This window comes from Rhinolophus hipposideros (genome assembly GCF_964194185.1).
Source record: "Rhinolophus hipposideros genome assembly, chromosome: 16".
In the NCBI taxonomy this organism is placed as follows: Eukaryota; Metazoa; Chordata; class Mammalia; order Chiroptera; family Rhinolophidae; genus Rhinolophus; species Rhinolophus hipposideros.
Window position 1 is genome coordinate 32,067,976 of NC_138062.1, and position 25,151 is coordinate 32,093,126.

A 25,151-nucleotide genomic window follows, 5' to 3' on the forward strand; every position below is an offset into this window, starting at 1 on the left:
TCTACAAAAAATTAAACACTAAAATTATTTAAAATAATGAAAAGTAGAAATAATTCAGGAATTAACATATTTTTCTAATGTTTAATGGCCAATGTTTATGATCCCAAATAATTAAAAAAACTTGGGGATTCTGTCAATGATCTTCCACACATTCTGCAACATTTGAGGAGACTAAAACTCAATACATGGGAATTCTCCTAAAGATTTGGCTTTCTTTTTGAAATTTTAATGTTTTGCTATACTTTCTAAGATACAGTCAAAACATTTTGCTGTTCTCACTCAAATGAAATCGGAACATTTTGTTCCTCTTCTTTAGGTAAAACCTTGATTGTTGCTCTTCTTAGTTGAATTGAAGTTGGAACATTTTCCTTTTTTCCTTCAGGTGAAATAGGAACACTCTGCTCTGTACTCTTATCTTCTGGTTTTTGTCTCAGAGTAAACACAAGTAACAAGAATAATAAAAAAAAACAGGAAATAAACCAAAGTGCTAGCAGATAACTGTACCATCGCTCCCATTCTCTGTCTTTTCTCCTAGGGGGTGGGCCACTGTCAATACTACCTCCGTTGCCATCTTGCAGGCAGTTGGGAGGGTCCCACTCATAGTTGCAGTGGCAATGATGTCTGTTGTTACAGACTCCTCTCATATTGCAGGTCTTAGGTGAACAATCACTTGCCAGAAGTGACACAGGGACACACTTCCTTTGGACGCAGATATGTTCTGCACCACACTCGGTACCATCTTTCACTTCACCAATGTCAGGTATGGTCATCCCCAGATGGTAGTCAATGCCCCAGCAGGTGACATTATTGAAGTGAGTCCAATGTACAGTAGAATGATCTTGCAGAAGGGGAATTTCTATCACGTTGTCACACTGAACCCTCCCACACAGGATGTCTGAGATGTTACATTGCACGTATGTAGTGTCATGAATACCACAGTGACCAAAACGGTCACCTTGGGTGTTCACTTTCGTGTAGCAACTCTGATTTGCACTCTTGGCCTCTTTGCCAAAAATGTTCTTACACTGTTCTTCACGGTTATTGCATCTCTTGTCGTAGCAGTAGCCACCGCCCAGGCATGAGATCCCATCCTGCACATACACATCTTCTGGACAGTGATGGGATGTCCCATTGCACCACTCTGGAAGATCACATGCATTTTCCTCTTTCCTACACACATTGCCTGATGGCCTGATCTGGCAGTCTTTGCAACAAAGCCCAAAAGCACAAGCAGCCCCAGGTGTCAGCGTGCAGTTAGACTGACAACATTGATCTTTTATACACAAATGTAAAGCACCACAGTCACACTCTTCTCCTTCTTCAACCACACCATTTCCACACTCAGTAAATGTGAAGATGTTCCCTAAATTTGATGAAGTGTATAAACATTTTCGTTTTGCAATGGTGTCCATGAACTGAGCATAACTGCAGTTGCTGAATCTAGTTGCCTTTTTTTTTGATGGAAACATAATGCAGCTCTGATGTCCACATACACAGGGGTGTCTATCATGGTCCATACCCAAATTATGACCGATCTCATGTGTCACAATGTATGCAAAATCATATAAATTGTCAGTTAAGAAACTATCAACTCCACAGTTAAGATGAGGGTTACATATGGTTCCAAGATAAGCTAAGCCAAGGTGAATACCATAGTTCTGCTTTACAAAAACATGTGCAACATCATGGGGTAAGCGCTGATGAAAGCCACCTTTCTTCCAGGTGCAAAAGTCTCGCAGCAACTTACTTATATCATCAGTTGGAAGAGGGTTTCCTTCAGTCCATATCTCAATTCCTATTAGAACCATACTAATATCCAGTGAAGTAAAAAAGTTATCTATTCCATTGATAACAAGGACTATTTCCTTATATATATTTGAGGTGTTACTTTCGCGATGTTGATATCGATAGTAATCCACTACCACCGCCAGTTCAAGAAATCTCTTGTGGGTCCACCAGCCTTCATATCCACTTTGCAGCAGAGTATAATTAACACTCTCTTGTAGCTTTAATTGTCGCGCTATTTCTTCATCTGTTAATCCACATCTCATGGGTGGGAACTGTGTCTCCTCACTGCTCGTCTTATATATGAGATGTTCAAATGTAGTAGAAAGCCTTTTGGGTTCGATTTCATAAACAATGTCATTTGTCTGTATTATTCCTTGAAAGCCCCCAAAACAGGTACTGAGGGCAACCAGGGATTTTGGGTCCCCCTCCACATACCCGTGATAGTAGCAGTCATTCTGGACAAAAGGCTGGTCCTCAACGAGAGCACCCTGTTCTGTGTAGGTGAACACTGGCAGGTGTCTGGACAGCAAGTGCTTGTTGACCTTCATGTGGACAACGTGCCCCTGGCCCCCAAAATGCAGTCTGTAAGAGAGCCAGCCTGGAGGCTTCATGCCGATGCCAGTGCCTTTTACCTTTTGGGGAATCACCACTTCTGGGGTACTATGGCGTTGGGAGTGTGCAACTTGGGAACATTCAGGTAGGAACAGAAACATCCCCAGCCAGAGTGGCAGGAGAGTGTTCCTCACATGCACCAGGGCCTCACGCACAGCCATTAGGGAGTCACCATATACACCCTGTAGTGAGAACAAAATGGGACATGCCGGAGCCATCACTGTTCTGTCTCCCTCTGAGCTATCTGTATCCAGCACTGGCTTTTAATCTGTTCTCTGGCAGAGTCACACCATCAGAGAAGCACACTATAAGAGAAAATACAAAGAACAGTAGAGATAGAGGTGGGGATTATGCGCAGGCCAAGGTAGAGGAGGAAGAGAAAGGTGTGGATTAAAATGCGATAATGTCTGGCTCAAGATATGACTCAGCATACTGCATGTGTTTACCCTTAAGGAATTGGGAGGCACTGTGAGACTGGATGTACAAGAGAATGGTGATTGGCCGGCCGTAGGCTGACAGTTTGTGAAACTACATGAAGGACACATAGTGATTAATGATACTGTTCTTCAAATACATGAATATGTGTGAACATTTTCACAATAAATATACTGGGGGGGGGTGCCAAAAAATGTATACACATGACTTGTATTTACCTTTTGTTATTGGTATATATTGAATATTACAATTTTAATACAGGTTTTTCCTTCCTTAAAATGTGTATACATTTTTTTGGAACCCTCTGTATAAAACAAAGGTTCTTAATGGAAAGGTAAATATATATCATGTTTTGAGAGGGCGTCTCTATACACTTTAACTTGGTATAAGTATTTATATATAGTTTTTTCTTTCAATTTAAAATAAATCATTTAGTCACATTACTCAACAGAGATATATAAAACTACATATATCATTATTTTTTCTTATTGTCCTTAATATATATACATATATCCATACAACAAATTATTACTTGTCTTGTCTCCTTCTTGTGTTCCTCTTTTCATTTAATTGTGCAAACTGCAAAGAGCATAGTATCAACTGGGCTTCACATTGCTGACCGGTATGTTTTAAGTAGGGATTTAAATAGAATTAAGTAGAGATAAGGAGCTCTCCATGAAAAAGTGTGAATATAGAGAAGATTGCTATTGCTTTTCATGAAAGGAAGATTCCATAAGTAATGAAAATGATTCCAGAGAATAAATGTCCAGGTATGTGGAATCGTTTTGCTTTTCTTTTCCTTTTTTTTTTTTTTTTAATAAGCAGAAATGAGTAAACCAGGAGATGATAGGTTCTTAACTGAGCATTTTTCAGTTTTATATTATCTACTATGGGAAGGGGATTTGATCAGTATGTTTTGGATCTCTCATAGCAGACTTTACTTTCCTGTGTTTTTTTCAATTTTTACAGGGGTTCTTGATGTCATTACTTAAAGAACACTTGAGTACTTTAATGATCTGATGATGACTGTGGATATTCACACAAGATAAATAAAAATTGGCATGTATATGTAAAATATTGAATGCAATTTTACAAATTTCTAATGTGTATCTTTGCCTCAACTACTCTTTCTAAATTTGTGCTCAAAACAATTCACTTATTTAGGCTTGTATTATACATGTTTCCCAAGTGAGTAGTCCAGTGTCTGCCCATTATCTTGTTTTATTAATATTTTTAATTAATATTTTATTCAAGGAAGAAAATAACAAATCAGTATTGTCAGATAGGCATTGTGCTCGTGTTAGATTTCTCATTTTCACAAATATGTGAAATATTTGTATTATTGGGGCAAATATTTTTGTATTTGTATTTTTCATACAAGATGTGTGTGTGTATTTGTTTATGTAAATACATCTATATAGAGATTGAACGCAAGAGTTTGTTGCCTTGCAATCCTAAAACTGAAGATTTAGATGTTTTTGCCCCATAAGACAATATTAACTTCCCCAAAGCTTTCCTTCATCCTTTGGGATTATTGATTTCCTTTGCATTTCTGAAGGTACTTTATTTTGCCTTCAGGACACATCCAACCCCAACTGTTATCCTTCTACTTTGATTTTATTCCATTTTATACGGTGTTGAAAAATGTTCTTCTTCTTAAGAGTATAATCAAATATAAACATATTTAAGTAATATCCATCGAACCCATTGTACTTCCCCCTCCAATACCACCATTGCCTACTGTTGATTGCACATTATGATACATACTAATAAATGTATAAAGACAATTAATACATTCTTTTTTATATCCCCACAGTTTCATCAAATTGATCAATCTCTGTATCTCAATTACCACCTCCCTTCTCACACATACTTATATCCTAATTCACGGTTTTCCAAAAAATGAGTAACAATCCATTAAAACAAAATTTTGTAGCTTTCACTCAAGTAAAATATACTAGAATAGGAAATAATAAATGTTATAGATTCTCCCTCAAGATGTGAATACTTGTTAAAGACTCATGTTCTGTTTGCTTATTTTTGTGTGTGCATTCATGCCTACACAAATACTAGTGCTGCTCTCCTTCACGTGGAATTCTTGAATGACTTACCAGGAATGAAATTAATGGTTCCCATGGTCCTTTCTAGCTATAGCCATGTTCATAGATCATTTGTACTACCCATCTCTAGGAACAAAGATTTTCATTTGGGACCTCACATGACAATGAATTAAAATCCCCTTCCTTTTTGTCTCTGAATTGGTTAAATTCTAGATCTGGCTACTTAGCAACAAGACTCTCCCAGTTCTACAGACCATGGCAACTGGCTGAAGTCCCTCCTTACTGTGACTACACTGTCTCCATCAAACTTTAATTCTAACTACTCTTCAAGATGAGTAAATTTGACTATATTCCTTATCCCCATCCTATGTACTCCCTACATACAGTACAAACACTTTAGTTTCACTAATTTTGATTATATTGTTGCCCTAGTCCCAGATTATTTCCTCAACATTGAATTATATTGTGGAACACTTAAAGTACTTCAAGTTCCAGAAAAAAGTTTCACCCTATTTAAAATATTCTGCAAGGAATCCAAATGTCAGTAATCATCAGTAACTTCCTTTATAAGGTCAATGAAATAACAGAGACATTTCATATCTGCACATAACTATATTTCATCTGTTAGGAAAACCATTGTCAGTAAGAAAAGGGAAACAAAATTTAGAAAAAGAGAGAGATGAGCAAAACATATAGCAGGAATAAACTTAATAGGTAGATTGACTAGCTGTCAGTTAAAAATTGCCAATGTGAGTAGACCTATATTTAGCAAGTTGGCTGGGGTAAACTGAGGAAGCATGTTACATTATTTATTATCCTTGAGAATTTACCTGTGGCACAGAGAGGTTGCTCATGTCTGCCAGTTTGATACCTGCCAGTGTCTTTCTACTTCCCCTCCAGCTTTTCAAGCCCATCCCAGATTGCACCTTTTCCCTCATTGGAATTTTTCACTTTCTTTCCAGGTTTCATCACAAATAATTTCTAAAAGACAAAATTTGAACTGTGACTGGGTTCATTTCTCTATTAGTTATCTAGGGCTGCTGTAGCAAAGTACCTCAAAGTGAGTGATTTAACAAAAATGTGTTGCCTGACAACTCTGGAGGATAGAATTCCAATGTCAGGGTTTGCAAGGCTTGGCTCTCTCTGAAGGCACTAGGGAAGGATCAATTATAGTCTTCAATTCTGTTAGTTCTTTGCCTTGTGGAAGTATAATTCAATTTTTGCGTTATGCTCTTCTGTTCAAATTTGTCTCTTTAAATAGGATACCAGTCATATTGAATTTGAGGCCCACCCTTTGCAGGCCCACCTTATCCTACCTAATTACCTCTGTAATGACTCTATTCCCAAATAAGTACATTTTCTGAAGTACTGGAAGTTATATTTCAAAATATGAATTTTAGGGGACACAATTCAAACCATCAGAATCTCTTTGGCTTAATTTAATGGCTGGATAATGACATTTGATTACCTTGTTATTAGGGCAGGAGAGATGAATGCAAGGAAATATTGATATTTATTATGAAAAATTTCAAATCCTAGAAATTTTTTATATGTTGTAGTTTTAAACAGAAAATGGATTTGTTTGGTCAATGTTAGTTAAATAAGTGACTTTCTTTTCATCATGTTAATTGATTACTTATTACATTTTTCCTCATGTTTTACCTTAGCTTAAAAGATGGTGCACATATTCTATTAGATTTATGCATAATGGTTTCATTTTTGGAGTGCTAATGCAAGTGGCATTGTGTTTTAAATGTCAAATTCCGTGGGGACATTATCCAATTGTAAGACTTACTATAAAACTACCCTTGTCAAAGACAGGGTAATCTGGTGAAGGAGTAAACACATTGATCAGTGGAATAGAATATAGACATCAGAAATACACATATATCCACTGAAATATATTCAAATGATTTTGACTAAGTCAACATGACATTGAATGGTAGCAGTATATTCACCCCAAAGTATGCCATTTTGGCATATTGATTATTTTGAATGAAACACACTTAAGAGACAGCTGGTACAAGGGAAATCAATCTGATCTTTCTTTGTCCTCCTGAAATTAGAAGATAAATCCCATGTGAAAAATACCCTCCTTGTCTCAACAGGAGGGAAAACATTCTTATTACCAGAGACAGCGAATTTGGGGATGACCTGTTAAATTAACCCTAATCTTCTAATTACTTCTTCACCATTTTAGCCCAAATCCCTTTGTCCTGTCAATTCATCACAAATTTATTGTCTAAAAGGTAACTCTGGTTAGTACTTTGTCTTTATTCCCTTGTGAAAGTTCCCATGTATGTGGAAAAATTTAATAAATTTGTATGCTTTTATCCTGTTAATCTGTTTTTGTCAGTTTAATATTCAGGACCACTTAGGGACCTTAAGAGGGTTTTTGTCCCGTATAGTATTTGATGAAAAAAGAAAGAATGGTCAAAAATAGTACTGGAACATTTAGGCACCTTATATGCAACACCTATAGTTATAGATATAGACAAATACCTCACCTTATGCAAATATTCTCAGGAATCTCAAGTAAAATAAAAAATTATAACATTTATTGGTGAAAACATCGGGAAAAAAATCTGTGCATGGATTTGATGATGATCAGATACGACATCAAAATTACCATCTATAAATGAAACATTAATAATTGAACTTTACTTAAATTGAAAACGTTAAATATATTAAGAGAATGAAAATACAAGAGTCAAACTTTGAAAAGACACGTAGACTACATATTTGTTAAAAGACATATCAAACATACACAAAGTACTTTTAAAACTCAGCAATAAGAAAAAACCTACTCAATTAAAAAAGAAACAAAGGTGTAAAATACCTTTACCAAAAGATATTTTACCAAAGAAGATACAAATAAGCATGTGATAAATGCACATATTGTTTGTTACTAAAAATAAACATTAAAATGATGATTTTATTCTTTTTAATGGTTGAATAATGTTTCATATTTTTTTGTGTTATATATATATAACACTGAGTGAAATAATAACACATATGCTATCCATATGATCTCACTTCTAGATGAAATCTAAAAAAAAAGCTTATATATGCAGAGAACAGATTGGTGGTTGCCAGAGTGGGGTTCAGGAGAAATGGGTGAAGGTACAAATTACATGAGAAAAGTACAAATTACCAGTTATAAAATAAATAATTTATGGGGATATAATGTACAGCATGGTGACTATAGTTAATAATACCATATTGCATCCTTAAAAGTTGCTAAGAGAGTAAATCTTAAAAGTTCTCATCACAATCACAAGGAAAAAATTATAACTATCTATTGTGACAGATGTTAACTAGACTTATTGTGATGATCATTTCACAATATATGCAAATATTGAGTCATTATATTGTACACATGATATAAAAAAAAGAGATCTACTACATGTTGTTAAATAAAAGTTAGAGTATCAAAGGAACAAGGAAGAATAAGGGGAGAGCAGGAGGAGGAGGAAAGAAAGGAGGAGAAGTTATCTAGTAGTAGTCTTTTGGGTGTCTAAAGTAACTTTACATCATCAGGACCTAGCAAGGTAAATGGCACATGGTAGAGCATTCTAGGCTGTGAACTTCTGGAGAAAGTGAATGATAAATTATTTACCATATTATCTTTAAAATACAGATAATGTCTGGCTCTTAATTAACATTTGATACATAAAAGAGAGAGAGAATAGGGTTTGGGAAATTCCTATAGTTAGAAGGGAAAAATAGAGCAGAGGTAGATTTTACTTGGAATGGGAAATAAAGCAGAAAAAGTTACAAATTCATGGAGCATCAGTCTACACAGATATGAATAAATGATTGAATAAACAAATGAGAGAAAAGAGACAAATCTTCCTTACGAAAACATTCCAAAACCTATATGTAAATACTCCTCTTCCCTTGAACTTAAGCTGGAATTCATTGCTCGCTTCCAAATAATAGAAGATGGAAAGGAGAAAAATAGTAACTTTACAGCAAAGAAATCTGGTAAGTGCTACCTTAACCAAGTGATCAATATTAATATCACTGTTGACGCCACATTGATCTGTATACCCCGATATGATGTAATTAAAAAAGGTATTTAATCTCTGTGGTACTCTTTCTAAAAATCCATGACTCCAGTCTAATTATGAGAAAAACATCAGAAAAATATTCTACAAAATAACGGACCAGTACTCCCCAAAACTGTCAAAGCCATAATAATCAAAGGCTATGAAATAGTCACACATCAGGGATGACTAATGAGATATGATAACTAAATGTAATGTATTATCCTAGACTGGAACCTGGAATAGAAAAAGAATGTTAGTGTAAAAACTAAGGAAAGCCAAATAAAGACTAGAGTTTAGTTAATAGTAAGAGTACCCATGTTGGTTTCTTAGTTTTGACAAATGTAAGATGCAAACAGGAAACTGGGTGAAGGGTTGCATTGGTTTCTTAAGGCTGCCATAAAAAAATTACCACAAACTTAAAATAGCAGGAGCTTATTTCTCAAAGTTCTGGAAGCCAAAAGACAGAAATCAAAATGTCAATAGTGTTTGTTCCTTCTGGAGGCTCTGAGGAAGAATCCATTGCACACTTCTGTCCCAGCTTCCAGTGCCTTGTGGCCATCTTTGGTCTATCTTGGTTTGTAGCTGCCCATTAAGCTTACATGGCCTGATCCTCTGTCTCTTATAAGGACACTTATCATAGGATTGTAGGCCCACCCTACATCTAAGATCATCTCCTCTGGAGATTCTTAACTTAATTATATCAGCAAAGACCCTGTTTCCAAATAAGGCTCCTGTTTCCAAATAAGGCTTCCAAACAGGTACTGAGGCTAGTACAGCTATTTGCGGCTGATATTTAACTCACTACAGGGGCATATGGGAAGTCTCTGCACTATCTTTGCAACAACAAAACAAAACAAAGACAATAACACAACAATGAGAAACCACTGCACATCTATTAAGATGGCTAAAATCCCCCAAATTATTAATACCAACTTCTGCAGAGGATGTAGAGCATTAAGAACTCTCATTCATTGCTGGTATGAACACAAAATAGAGCAGCCATTTACAAAGACAGTTTGGTAGTTTCTTAAAGCTAAATACAGTCTTTCTGTGTGAACCAACAGTCATACTTGTAGATATTTCACAATTGAATTGAAAACCTATGTCATGCACTGTTGGTGAGAATGCAGATTAGTGCAGCCGCTAAGGAAGGCAGTGTGGAAGTTCCTCAAAAAATTAAGAATAAAATTGCCATATGACCCAGCAATGCCTCTCCTGGGTATCTACCCAAAAATCTGAAAACGTTTGTCCGTAAATATGTATGTGTTCTGATGTTCATTGCAGCTTTATTTATGGTGGCCAAGATATGGAAACAACCAAAGTGTCCTTCGACAGATGTTTGGATAGAGAAAATGTGGTATATATACACAATGGAATACACTCTGCCATAAGAAAAGATGAAATACTGTCATTTGTAACAGCATGGATGGGTCTTAAGATTATTATGCTAAGCGAAATAAGTCAGTCAGAAAAAGTTGAGAACCATATGATTTTACTGATATGTGGGATATAAAACAGAAAGCAACAAAAGAACAAGACAAACAAAATTTCATAGACACAGACAATAGTTTAGTGGTTACCAGAAGGGGTGGTGGTGGTAGATGAGAGTAAAGGGGGTAGATGAGAGTAAATATACGGTGATGAAAGGAGAACTGACTCTGGGTAGTGAACACACAATGTGATATATAGATGATGTATTACAGAATTGTGCACTTGAAACCTATTTAATTTAACTTAACCATTGTCACCCCAATAAATTTTTAATTTAAAAAAATTAAGGCTTTTCTGACGAAATAAATTGGAATTGTAAATAACAAAAAAGAACCTATGTTTACGCAAAACTGCATAAAAATATTTGTATCTGCTTTAGTAATAATCTCTAAACCTGAAGGCAACAAACACATCTTTCAGTAGGTGAGTCCTTAAACTCTGGTATGTCCATACAATGCAATACTTTTCAGTAATTAAAGGAATAAATTGATAATTCGTACATACATAAGGAAAAATCTTACATGCACAATGCAAACTGAGAGAGGCCAGTCTGAAAAGGCTAGGTGCTACATGGTTTCATTTAGATGATACTTTGGAAAAGTCAAAACCACAAAGATGGAAAACAAAATAATGGTTGCCAGAGTATGGAAATGGTAAATAGGTAAAGCATAGTGGATTTTTTTGTATTGTAAAACTATTTGATATGATACTGTAATGGTGTATCTGTGACACTATGCATTGATAGGAACTTTACGGCACAAAGAGTAAACCTTAATGTATGTAAAACTTTCAAAAATCAACAGGAAGTCATTAGATTGGACCTAGACCTACAGACTGTCTGATTATAACTGATGTTATTCTGACATCAATCAGCACCCTTCCCTTGCTTCCTGCTATGTGATGGTTCCTGGAACAGGTTGTGGTCCTGACATGGACAAACATGTAAAGTAATTTCCCATACCTGGTAGCATTGTTGTACTAGTACCTATGACTACTTCCCCTGCCCCGTCCCCTTTATCCTATACAATTGTTTAGCACCTGCCAAATGGCTCAGGGATCCATTTTGTCTTGCAGCTGCCCAAGACATGCCTTGTATGTAAGTTTCCCTTAATAAATTTCATTAGTTACCAGACTAGAATAGCTAGCCTCTTTCTTCAGTCTTTCCCTGCTTTCTGCTTATGGAGGTAGAATTTCAATTTTGGGGTTTCCTCCTGGGTCTGCATGTATAATCACTTATCTATTTTATTTTATTGGTCAGTATCACATTATCTACTTTCGTAATAGGTGTAGCTATCTGGTAGTGCAGCTTCACTTGCTATGTTGTTTTTCTTCAAGATACCATGATTTTTTTTTTTTTTCACATTCAGAGTTTTCATGTTAGCTTTGGGTTTAGCTTCTCAAATTTAAAAATAATAAAGTAACCCCTTATGGTTAAGATTTTATTAGGATTATACTTAATTTATACATTAATCTAGATATCAGACATAATGGACACTTTTACAAAATTTGTTCTTTCACTCAATGTATACGGTAATACCTTATTTAATTGTGCCTTGTTTAATTTCTCTTAGCAATATTTTGTACTGGTCAGTGAAGAAATCTTGTACATATTTTATTCATTTTATTCCTAGGTATTTGATATGTTTGTTTTTCCTAAGCAGAGGCATGATGGGAACCACTGAAGAGCTGTAAGCAGGGGAGTCATGACCATAATTGTATATGAAGACAATTATTCTGTTTGGCACAAGGTAGTGAGAGTGGCATGTGGATATGTAGGCAAATCTGGAAAAGTTACACTGTTCACTCTTTACTCCATTCTCCATTATATCTAAACATCCATCAGGTACTATGTCTTCTAGCTCCTAAATAGCTCTTACATATTTATCTGTCCCTCTCCATCTTACTGCCACATCTCAAGTTCTGCCCCACATTCTCTTATGTCTTATGCCTGGGTTACTGCAATAACCTTCTCCTCACTCCATCTTGTGTCCCTCTAATCTATTTTACATATTGTAGCCGTAGTGAGTTTTTACAAAGACAAATCTGATTATGTTCCCCAGGACATGATTTTGTTTCCCATTTCCCTCAGTTGAATGTGCTCACAAGGCTCTCTCTATGGCTCTTGCTCACTTCTCTAACTTCCCCTCTCACTATTCCAACTTTCTATTTAACTCCAAAGAATTTCTTTCAATTTCTGGAACTACTTGTCGTGGGCCTTTAAGCATGTCCACTCTGCCTGGAACAATCTCCTTTGCTCCCTGATCACCCTTGCCTAACTCCTACTCATTCTTCATATCTCACTTCTTTGTCTTTGATTTTCAATAGTTTGAATATAATGTACATGCATATGATTTTCATTTATCCTGCTTCAAGTTTGCTGAGCTTCTTAGGTCTGTGGCTTAATATTTTAAATTAAATTTGTAAATATTTTTGACCATTAATTTTTAAAAGATTTTTTCTGTCACATCTTCTCTCTTCTCTTTTTCTGAGCCTTCGAAAATACATGCATGTCAGCTTGCTTGATATTGTCCACAAGTCACTGATGCCCTGCCCATTTTTCCCCCAATTATTTTTGTTCTTCCTGTGTTTTAAGGTGGATAATTCTTATCAATCTATCTTCAAGTTCACTGATACTTTCTTTTCTTGTGTTTCTGTCCCAGATTTTTAAAAAATTAATAAATTTTGACATTTACACCCCTCACAAAGTGATAACCTCCCCCCAAGTCTACTACCCCTCTGATATAGTACACAGCTATTACAGTACCATTGACTATATTAATACTTTATTTTCTAGTGTCCAATTTATTATAAATCTCATCCAACAAATTTTGAAATCATACTGTATTTTTCAGTTCTAAAATATCCATATTGTAGGGTTTTTGTTTTTCTCCTGAAATTCTCTTTACCTTTTCCTGTATATTTTTAAAAACAAATTTATAATAGTTATTTTATTTTTTTACTTTTAGAATGTTAAATTTTATTTAATACATTGAAAATATTTCAGACATTTATTTTGTCCGTTTATTTGGGTTTGGTTATATGGGTTAAGGAAACACATTACTGATGCTGAGCCTTGCAGTCTGGGCTGCTCACAGAACCTCTGTACCTCAATATCCAAGTGATAAAGCGAGGCCTGGATGGTGCACTGTGGATCGTAACATCCAGGTCTACTAATCTGGTAGCTAAGATTGTGCTCAGAATCTCACCTACTTCAAAGAGTTTCCCTGTACACACTGTAATCGGTGGCATCACACACAGAATAGGCACTTGGAACATAATAACTTGACTGTTTACCAAGAATTTTAAACTTCACATTTTCCAGTGAATGACTGTCACCTAAAATATTTGTCCAGCTGGATCAGTTGACCCTTGAACAACAAGAGTTTGAACTGTGTGGGCCCACTTGTATAGAGATTTTTTTCAATAAATGTATTGAAAATTTTTTTGGAGATTTCATTATGAAGCAGTTATATTGATTACATCTAGGCTACTATAAAGCAATCGTACTGCTGCTTCTTTGTTATCTACGCATGAATCACATAATAGTTACTTTAAAATCCTCATCTAATAATTCCAATATCTGGTTAACCTATGTGTCAGCTTCTAATGGCTGTTTTTCATTATGGGCTATATTTACTGCATTATGTTCATTAATTTTTACTTTTATTTTGGATATTGTGAAAAAAAGAACAATGGAAATTTAAATGAGGAACTGAGCATTCCGATTCCTTCACAAATTGGGTTGAGCTGGTGTTGGGCTGCAGCTTTAATTAGATTGAGTTCATTTGCAGTTAGCCCAACTCCTGTCCTCCTGCAAAAGACTGAACTCTGAATTTATCACAGTTTTAGATAGAAGGGAATGATCATTGTTTCAGAATATTCTAGTTTGCCTTTAAATTTAAATTCAGTAGGGCCCAGGAATCCAAGCACCATGAAGATATGCAAGACTTAGTGAAATCTCTTTATTTAAGCAGAAGTATTTCCTCTGCTACTGATTTCTTGGCAATCTTGAGGGTAGGATATAGGCCTATGTCATTTATGTTGGTGATTGGGGTCCTTGCAGACCTAAGTTTACCCACCAATTTATACTGTTGGCAAAGTCTCTGCAGGTTTTTTTCTTTTTTTTTATTAAGATATAATTGATATATAACATTATATTAGTGTCAGGTATATGACATAGTGAGTTGATAGATGTATATATGGTGGAATGCTATGTTTCATACTAATATAAATGAAATTAGTTTTCAATTTCATTTCTACCTGCTTGTTGATGGTAGTTAGAAATCGAGCACAGAATACTAACCTTATCATCAGAAACCTTGCTCCATTAATTTAATAATTCCAATAATTTTATTTTCTAAGTGTAATACAATGCCACCTGTGAATACAACAATTTTATTTCTTCTGGTCTCATCCTTATACCATTTTATGTCTTTTATTTTTCGTATTATTCTGTCTAGCACATCCCAGTAACATGTTCAGAAGTGGTGAAGGAGTACCATCCCTCTGTCTTCATCAATTTCCATAGAAAAGGCCATAATTTGCCATTATGTATAGTGTTTCCTGTGAGTATTTTTGGGTCTCCTTTTTTTCTAGAGTCAAATGTCTCCTCAATTTCTTGCAGGCTCAGAGATTTTATAAATGAGTTAACTTTGAGTTAACTTTGATAAAATATTTTTTTTGCATCTACTGAGATCTGATTTTTCTCAGGTAATCTGTGAATTACAGAGATTGGTCTGCTGATCATTAGAAATACCTAAAACATAAATCATTTGATCATGATGATACATTATTATTTTTGAAAAATGCTGAAATTTATTTGCTTTATAAACATTTGAAGAATATTATATCTACTCTCCAAAAAATTGGTTTGCAAACATTTTGATATGTAATGCCTTTGTCAGGTTTGAGAATTAAGGTACCCCAAGACTCAAAGAGTATTAAGCTATTCCTTTCTTCCTCTCAGTTAAAATTCTTGCAAAATTAATGGTATGTATTTCTTATATTTTTGGAAGATTTTATGGAAAAAGTAATCTGAGACTGGCCGATTTTTTAGTAACACTGATTCAATCTATTTAATATTTATTTCTAATGTTGGCGTGATAATTTGCGTTGTTTAATAAACGTGTTTATTTATCCAAATTATCAAATTTATTGGTAAAAAGCTTTTCACATATTTTTTATTATAAATGCTCTGTGGATGAAAAGGGGCCACATGTTAAACGTGACAAGCTCAGGAGACTGAAGATAACCACACAGGATGGTGTGAACATAAAAATGCCTAACTAAGGTGGGCTAAGGCTGGAAGTCACATCTTTACTCTGAAGCTTCCTTGATAATGTCAATCTTTACCTTAAATGAGCCTGTCTATTGTCTTTCTGCACCTAAGATAACATCCTTGGAATGTCAGTAATCCCTTTTTCCTAACCAGAGCAGGAAACTACAGAATCCCCTTATTGTTATTCTTGTCCCTTGTTACCATCTCTGTGCTGTAAAAAGTGAACTATTAACTATTCTGTACCTACCTATATAAAAGAAGTACCTGTCTCTCCAATTTACTTTTATCCAATCCAGAGATTTCCCCACTTTGCTTTCTCCCAGCCCCTTAATCTGTCACCAATAGATGTCATGTAAACTTCTTCCTGTGATTCTCTGTATTAAATAAGCTGCAAACCACCATTTTGCAAAGCATTTTCTCAGTCCTTTGAAACTTTGCTTTCTGGCATCAGTTTGGTTCAAGTAAACTTTTATAAACTTTTTCTTAGGCTGGATATTTTTTCATCAACAGCTCATTTGTGATGTTTCCTTCCATTTGTTCATGGTAACCTGTGTTTTCTTTCTTTTATTTTCTCCATAAGTCATGTTAGGGTTTTATATTTTAAAAGTTCTTTCAAAGAATCATATTTTCTCCTTGCTGATTTCCTCCATTGTGCATTTGTTCTAATTTCATTGAGTCCTTCTCCTTGTTTTATTATGATTCTCTCTGATTGACTTAGATCGAATGAGTTTTTTCCCCCTCTAATTTCTTGACATGAAAAGTTATATTGTAAGAGTAGGTTAGCATAAGAAAGGAAGCCATTTTCTGGATGACCTTAACAGGGTGTGGACCAGATGTCCTGTTTGAAAAGAGCTTATCTTGTTAACTGCCGACTGGGTGGGGTACAAGCTAGCTTAGCTTGTCAAACCCCCAGAATGTGGTACAAGCCCATGATATGTATACTCTTTGAAGCTATGGAAAATTACTGGATGCTTTAAAAATGCTATATAAACCCTTGGCTTTGAGTGCTCTGGGTCCTTGTTGAAACCCGCTGCGGCGGGCAGATACTCGGACCCCACCTAGCTGGAAATAAACTTCGCTGTGTGACTTGCATTATCGCATGTGTTCTCTGTCCAGTTGAGGGGTGGTCGATTCTAGACCTTAACAATATCAACACATCTTCAGACTTTTCCTATTTTTTTTCAACCATAGGTTGATATGACTATAACCTATAACCAGTGTACTTATAACTAGTGTTTCCCTTAAAACAATGTTTTTAGCTAACATTTAGTAATACATGTACGTACATCTCTAAGTTCTGTGAGCTGCTCTAGCAAATTATTCAAACCAAAGGGGTCATTGGAACTTCTGATCTGTAGCTGGTCAGTCAGAAGCATACGTGACAAATTGGACTTGTGATTGGCATTTGAAGTGAGGGGACAGTCTTGTAGAGCTGAGCTCTTAACCTGTGGGATTTGATGCTGTCTCCAGGTAGATAGTGTTGAATTGTAGGACCTCAGCTAGTATACGAAAATTGCTTGGTGGTGTGGGAAACCACCCCGACACATTGGAATTGGGTGCAGAATCTTAGTTGATAATCTCCGGTTTTCAATAGTTTTATTATGATATTACTAAGTGTGTGTCTGTGAGTTTATCCTGTTTAAAATTCAATTAGTTATTTGAAGCAGTGGGATAATATGTTTACATACTGTGAGGAAATTCTCAGCCATTATATGTTTTTTATTACTTCTATTTAATTCTCTCTCTCCTCCTCTACTGGGACTCTGTTTTAATGATTTTAGGTTTATTGTTATGTTCCACAGTCACTTATTGTATTTGTTTGTTTGTTTGTTTTTCCTTTTTAAAAATTAGTTTCAGGTGTACAAAACAATGCAATAGTTAGACATTTCACCCCTCACAAAGTGATAACCTTCCTCCCCCAATCTGTTGTTTCTCTGAAATCATATATATCTATTACAGCTCCATTGACTCTATTTCCTATGCTGTACTCCATATTCTTTGACTATATATATTAAATTATAGTTGACATACAATATTACTCAACTTCAGCTTCTGGTGTACAGTGCAGTGGTCAAGCATCTACACCATGCATGAAGTGGTCTCCCTAATAAGACATGTTCCCATCTGATATCCTACAAAATCTTTACAACATTATTGATTATATTCCCCAAACTGTCTTTCATATACCTGTGGCAATATTGTAGTTACCAATTTATGCTGTCTAATTCACTTATCGTATTTTTAATGCTTTTTAAATGTTGTCAATAATTGGTAGTTTCACTGCCTTTTCTTCTAATTAACTAATCCAGTTAATTGCACAATGTAGTCTATAATTCAAATTGTTCACTTGATACAGGAAAGCCCCCTCACTATAGGAATTTCTAGTCTCCTTTTCCCTAGTTTCTTAGCTCCCTAGTTCCTGGTCTTAAACACTTTTTAAATCAGTTTCTTAATCTTAAACTAAAGATTGTCCTTAGCCTGAATCATAGTCTCTTACCTCCTGCTTCAGACAATTACCCAGAAGCTTGTGGATTGTAATCATTGTGGCCCAGTGTTCTTTCTATGCCATTCTGGGCCTAACTCGTGGGTAAACAATACCACCTGAATAACTAGTTAAAACCAGAGGAAAAAGCTATAGGCCTCATGAAGCTAAATGGGCTTTCACCCTGCATCAATAGCTGTGGGTCCTGCTTCTTGGGCCAGCGCTTTTAAATCTATTAACCAAAATATCTCTCTCCTCATCTAGGGGCCATTGGGATACAAATGTGCCCCAGCAAGGCTTCCAGTACATCCTGACCAAAGAGGTCAACACAGTCTTCCAGGCGGATCTCAAGACCCCTTCCTCTCATTTATGATCAGATAAGGTGAGAGTTCTGTGAATCCCTGATAGGCAGGGACAACAACCACATTCAGCAGGAAGCAGATACAGAAGAAGAGACCTCTAGTCCCTCAACTTCCCATAGAGATGTATGGGGATCATGCCTTTTAGGTGGAAATAAGGCAGGCAGGCAGAGGCAGGAATTGCGTCTCCAAACATTCCTGCACATTTGACACGGCCTATGCAAAGTGACTGCCCAGAGACTTCCCAGAAACCTTCCCTTTATGCCCACATTTTCCCCTTATTTACCATAACCATTAACCACTATGAAGACACTAGAGGACACAATCTACCTAACTAGATTAGACTGGTCTCTCACACCTGCCCAGTAAAGGCTACAATGCCCTTCATCTCACCTTAGCCTCATTATCCCACCATTATAATAGCATGCATATGCCCGGAAGTTCATTAATATTATTATAACAGACTGAATTCTGGGAAGGAACATGCCCAGTCTAAAATGATGAGATAATAGCCTCTTGTCAATCACAGGTGCCAATCAAGTGGCCCCACACCTGGAGAGGAGTAGCCCATTGTAGAGAAAATAAAATAAAACCACCAACCATTCACTAGCCAAACCCTTGCGCTCAGTCCGCTTTTATCTCTTTGGCACGTACTTTCACGTCTAATAAACTTCTCTTTAACACTGTATTTCTGTGTCTCATTCAATTCTTCGCTCAAGATGCATAGAATCTGGACACCGCACCAAGAAGGGTCTGTTCTCCAGTAGCACACTGATTTCCTGAATTTACATATTTTATTTTTAAGCTCTAGAATATATATTTCATAACTCTGCATAGATGTTAATTTCTGGTGAAAAGAATCTACCCTCTTTCACTAGCTTGTTCATTTTTCTTCCAGTTTTTCTAAAATAGTAATTATAGTGGTTTTTTTGTTCAGTATCATCTTTTACACTTTCTGGATTATCTTTTAGATGGCTTCTAGGTTCTCGTTTACTACCTTTGTTGTTGGTGTTTCCTTATTATTGGCCATAATTTCTTCCTCTTGATATCTGTGATAATTTTTTTATTGTTTGCCAGATGTTATATGTAAAGACCATAGGAGGTTCAGGAGAGAATTTCCCTTGACTTGAGAAATTTCCATCTTTCCTCTGTTTGAAAGATAGGCTGAGTGACTGATAACTTCAGTACAATTAGGAATTGAGTTTGGTCAGGAAATAGTGTAGTTTTAGTAAAACATTATATACCATAATGGGCTTTGTATTGAGAGCCCTTGTGTCTCCATTTTCTCAGCTCTGAAAACAATGGGTGATTATGTACTGATACTCAAATTTTGAAAAACTCAATTCTCTAGCTTATATTCCAAACTTCTCCAAATCAGACAAATGGTTTAAATGCAACACAGTACATATTTTTGAGGCAAGTTGCTTTCGACGAGGTCTTTGCTTCCTAAGTACAACACACTGTAGATATTTCTGACTTTAGAAGCTTTAACCTATCTCCCCTAAACTCAGCAAATGTGGTGTAGGGAAAACTAATTTTGAATCTGATGTCCTTACGTGTCTAACTGTTACAGTGACACTATATCTTCTATTTTGAGATTTAAACCTCTAGTGTGATTCTATTTAACAGTGTAGTTTAGCTTGGGACTTTTTGAAAGCTTTTCTTTTCTTTGCTTCTCTTCCCTCCTGACAAACCTTAATGATTCTGTTTACTATACATTTACCATGCATGCCAGTTTCAGTGGTTCTGTTTACTCCAGACCATATGCATACCAGGCTCATGACTCTGGTGCCTCAAGGAAATCTCCAGGACCCTGACTTAAAGAAGTTTTCACATCTGGTAAGATCCACTCATATCCCTGAAACAAACCAGCCTCTGGGAAGCGCCTTTTTCCAGGAATTGCCGGAACAACTCTCCCTTTCCTTTGTTCTACCTCTCCTTATCTGCCTAAAAAACCTTTTGGCCATGCTGTAGATGGGGGGAGAGGAGGGAATATCCAAAAGCCATCCACTCAGAATGCTGGCATTTTGAATAAACGTATTTTTGTTTCCAACAACCTTGTCTCTTGAGTTTTGGCTTTCATGCAGGGAGCACCCAGACCTTTAGCATGGTAACATAATTTATCAACCTAATCTCTTCTACACACTAAGTAAGAGGTGTTCAGGTTTCTCTTTGTTTAATAGAGGCACTTTAACTGGGTGGGCCAAATTTGATCCTTAATTTAAATTCAGAATTATCATGTTCCAGGGAACAACCATTTTTGTTCCAGGGGAAATAAGCACTAACAATGCTTAATTTTTAAGTTTTTAAATCTTCATTTCCTCCACAGCTCTCTGATACTTTTAAAATACAAATTAAAAAAATTTATTTGGCATTGCATAGTTGTCATTAGTTTCAGAAAAATCACTTGCCTACCAAGACCTACCTAAAATTGGAAGTATTTTCTTTATCACATTTTGTAACCAAAGAAACCCAGCAATTGAGAGATAACTGTTAATGTTATTCTGTCTTTTCTAATTTTGTTGGAAACTTGATGTAAATTTAAGTAAACTTCCCAAGATAGTAAAGGGCAGTGGTAAGGAATGTCCTTAAACAAATAAAAACTTGATGCTTCCAACTCCTGCTTTTTAAAAAAATATACCAAGATCAGTACTGTAACAGTCACAAGTCAGAAAAAGAGAAACCACATTAGTGATTTTAGAGGGATAGAATTAAATATAGGGAATCAGGTGAACAGCTATTGAAGAACAAACCAAAGTAAGGGAGACATTGTGCTACTAACTAGTTTATAACCATGAAATACTAAGTGTAAGAGGGTGATTCTATTCACAGAACTGAGGAACAAAGGGAAGAGATGAGGGTTACATGAATCTAGAAGACTGTAGGGCTGGTCTCATGGCTATGCGTCTCAGAGCTCTGATAGTAGGTACTGCTAAGCTGGTAAAGAAGATTTGGGATATTGGTAGCAAGCACAAAGACCTGGGACCCAGATCTCTGAAAGTAACACGTCAGACAGCTATGCTGGTATCTCTCAGGTTGACAATGAGGTTGGCTGTGAATGAATTAAAAAAAAAAAAAGATATTGAAACTAAGCATAACCGCCAGTGTAAAATCTGTTATTGAGGTAGCATTGACATACAGGAAGCAAACAGATCTCCCAGTTCTCCAAACTCCCAACTCATTCTCCCTATTGCAGGTCCCTATAGGAAGAGGGCTGGTACAACAGAAATGTCTAACAACAGAGTACAAAATGGTAAGGGTCTTTGGAGCTGAGACGCAGTAACTTAAAAACTGGTATACCATCCATGTACCACACCTTTTCCAGAAAATTAAAGAAACAAATTTTAGGAAAAATGAACTTTCTAATTGTTTAAAATAATGAAGAGTAAGTAGAAACATATTAGGAATTACCTTTTTTAATGAATACCTATTTGGATACATTTTTTTTTTTTGGTACTGATTGCTTTTGTTTCCCAAGTTGACTCTGGGAAAATGACATTTTAGGTTGACTAAAATTTTTGTCCTTGTTTTGCAGGTTGAGGCAGAACATTTTGTGAGGATTTCCTTTGTTGAATAGGAATATTTTGTGAGGATTTCCCTTGTTGAACGGGAATATTTTGTGAGGATTTCCCTTGTTGGACGGGAATATTTTGTGAGGATTTCCCTTGTTGGACGGGAATATTTTGTGAGGATTTCCCTTGTTGGACGGGAATATTTTGTGAGGATTTCCCTTGTTGGACGGGAATATTTTGTGAGGATTTCCCTTGTTGGACGGGAATATTTTGTGAGGATTTCCTTTGTTGGACGGGAATATTTTGTGAGGATTTCCTTTGTTGGACGGGAATATTTTGTGAGGATTTCCTTTGTTGGATGGGAATACTTTGTGAGGATTTTCCTTGTTGGATGGGAATATTTTGTGAAGGTATCCCTTGTTGAATGGGAATATTTTGTGAAGGTGTCCCTTGTTGAATCGGAATATTTTGTGAGGATATTCCTTGTTGAATTGGAATATTTTGTGAAGGTATCCCTTGTTGAATGGGAATATTTTGTATGGCTTTCTCTTGTTGAATCGGAATATTTTGTATGGCTTTCTCTTGTTGAATCGGAATATTTTGTGAGGATTTCTCTTGCTCAATTGGAATATTTTGTTTTTCTTTTGATTGTTGTGTCTCAACCATTTTCATTTGAGGTTGAGGCTCAACTTTTTGCTCTTTTTCCCTAGGTCTTCTTTTCATACAAAGAAGACAAAGACAACATAGTAAAATTAACAACCAAAAAAGTAAAAATATTAACAGATAAACCTTGCTTATCTTTTTTCTCCTAGGGGGTGGACCACTGTCAACACTACCTCCATGGCCTTTGATTAGGCAGTTGGGAGGGTCCCACAAATAGTTGCAATGACAGTGATGTTTATTGTTGCAAATTCCCCTTTTGTTACAGAACGTAGGTGAACAATTACTATCCAAGACAGATATATGGACACACTTCTTGTGGATGCAGAGATGTTCGGCACCACACTCTGTGCCATCTTTCACTTCACCAATGTCAGGTATGGTCATCCCAATGTGGTAGTCAGTACTCCAGCAGTTGATACCGTCGTAGTAAGAAGTCCAATGCACAGTAGAATGATCTCTCAGAAGGGGAATTTCAGTCACGTTCTCACACTGAACCCTCCCGCACAAGATATCCGAGATATTACATTTTAAATATGAAAAGTTTTGGGTACCACAATTACCAAAACGGTCACCTAGAGTGTTTATTTGTTTGTAGCAACTGTGATTTGCACTCTTTGCCTTTTGGCCAAAAATCTGCCTACATTGTGCAGTGCGGTCATTGCATCTCTTTTCATAGCAGTAGGCACTGTCATTACAGGGAATTCCATCTTCTACATACACATCATCTGGGCACATATGGGATGTTCCATTGCACCACTCTGGAAGATCACATTCATTGACCTCCTTTCTACACACTTCCCCTGATGGTAAGAAGTTGCAGTCCTTGCAACAATGCCCAAAAGCACAATTAGATCCAAAACTCAGAGTGCAGTTTGACAGACAACAGGCATCTTTTGCACAATGCTGTAAAGGTCCACAATCACACTCCTCATCTTCTTCAACAACACCATTCCCACAGCGCTGCCGTGTAAATATGTCCTTTGCATGTATATTGTAGCGCAAACATGTTGCCTTAATTATTGAATATTCCCAAAAATAGGAATAACTACAATTGCTAAATTTAGTTATTGGTGGGTTATCATGATGCATTATACATTTAAACTTTCCACATTTACACACTACGCTGTCATGAGTCATACCCAAATTATGACCTATATGATGAGCAAATGCAATTCCAATAATGGTCAAGGATTTGTTTACAAAAGTAACAATTCCACAACCATAGTGTGATCTACACATTCCTTTAACCATACCTAAACCACTTAATCCTCTTAATGTTCTGTGTATAAAAAGATGTGCAGTATCATGTGGCAGGCGGGAAATAAGGTTGTTAGCTTTCCAAACGCAAAACAGTCTCAGAGATCTCTTTGCATCATCTACTTCAATGTGGTTTGTTTGAGTCCACACCTCCAAACCAAACAATAACACTTTAAGATCCATCACTTCATAAATGGAGTCCACTATATTTACAATAACATATAGGTCTTCCTGTAACCTTGAGATATTTTTTTCACAATGAAGATAGAGAGTATGGTCAATCACCACTGCTATTTCAATATAGAACCTGTGGACCCACCAGCCCTCATAAGAACTTTGCTTCAGAGTAGAATTACCAATCTCTTGAAACTCAGATTGGCTTACAATTTCTTCTTCCATAAAGTCAGATTTCATGGTTGGGTATTGAGTCTCCTTGCTATCCATTTTATATACTAGATGTTCAAATTTGGTAGAAAAAATCATGGGTTTAATTTCGTAAGCAATGTTATTTATCTGTAACAATCCTCGAAAGCCCCCAAAACAGGTACTGAGGGCAACCAGGGATTCTGGGTCCCCTTCTACATAACCATGATAGTAGCAGTCATTCTGAACAAAAGGCTGGTCCTCGAGGAGAGCGCCCTGGTCCGAGTAGGTGAACACTGGCAGGTGTCTGGACAACAAATGCTTCTTGACCTTTATGTGGATAATGTGTCTCTCACCCCCAAAATGCAGACCGTAAGAGAGCCAGCCTGGAAGCTTCATGCTGAGGCCAGTGCCTGTTACCCTCAAGGGAATCACCACTTCTGGAGGACTGTGATATTGGGAGTGCTCAGTCCGGGTATGTCCAGAAAAGGACAGAAACACCCCAAGCCAGTGTAGCAGGAGCATGATCCTTATGTATAACACTGCTTCAGTCAGAGTCATTATGAAGCCACCATTATGGAATCATTAGTCCAGAGAGGAAGGAAAGCAGGGCTGGGAGTCACAGATGGTCTGGCTCCTTATTCTGAGCTGGTCACTGTGCAGGGCTAATCATTAAGTATCTGTCTTCTGGCAAAGTTGAACCATTAGAGCATTAGCCCTATAAGTAAAACAAAAAGAAATATGTGGATGAGGTGGTTATGAGAGGGCCTGAGAAAGAAGAACAAAGTTGGAGGTATCA

The 25,151-nt window shown here is 36.4% G+C and overlaps 1 protein-coding gene across 1 annotated transcript; it reads right to left on the reverse strand.

The window, feature by feature from the left end:
• Positions 1-275: 275 nt before the first annotated feature.
• Positions 276-24,913, reverse strand: LOC308509386 (uncharacterized protein; the record flags this gene model as incomplete). The annotated part of the gene is made up of 2 exons (XM_081077370.1): positions 276-2,644; positions 22,438-24,913. 2 exons carry the CDS (start codon positions 24,911-24,913, stop codon positions 276-278), a joined length of 4,845 nt encoding a protein of 1,614 aa, XP_080933496.1.
• Positions 24,914-25,151: the final 238 nt, after the last annotated feature.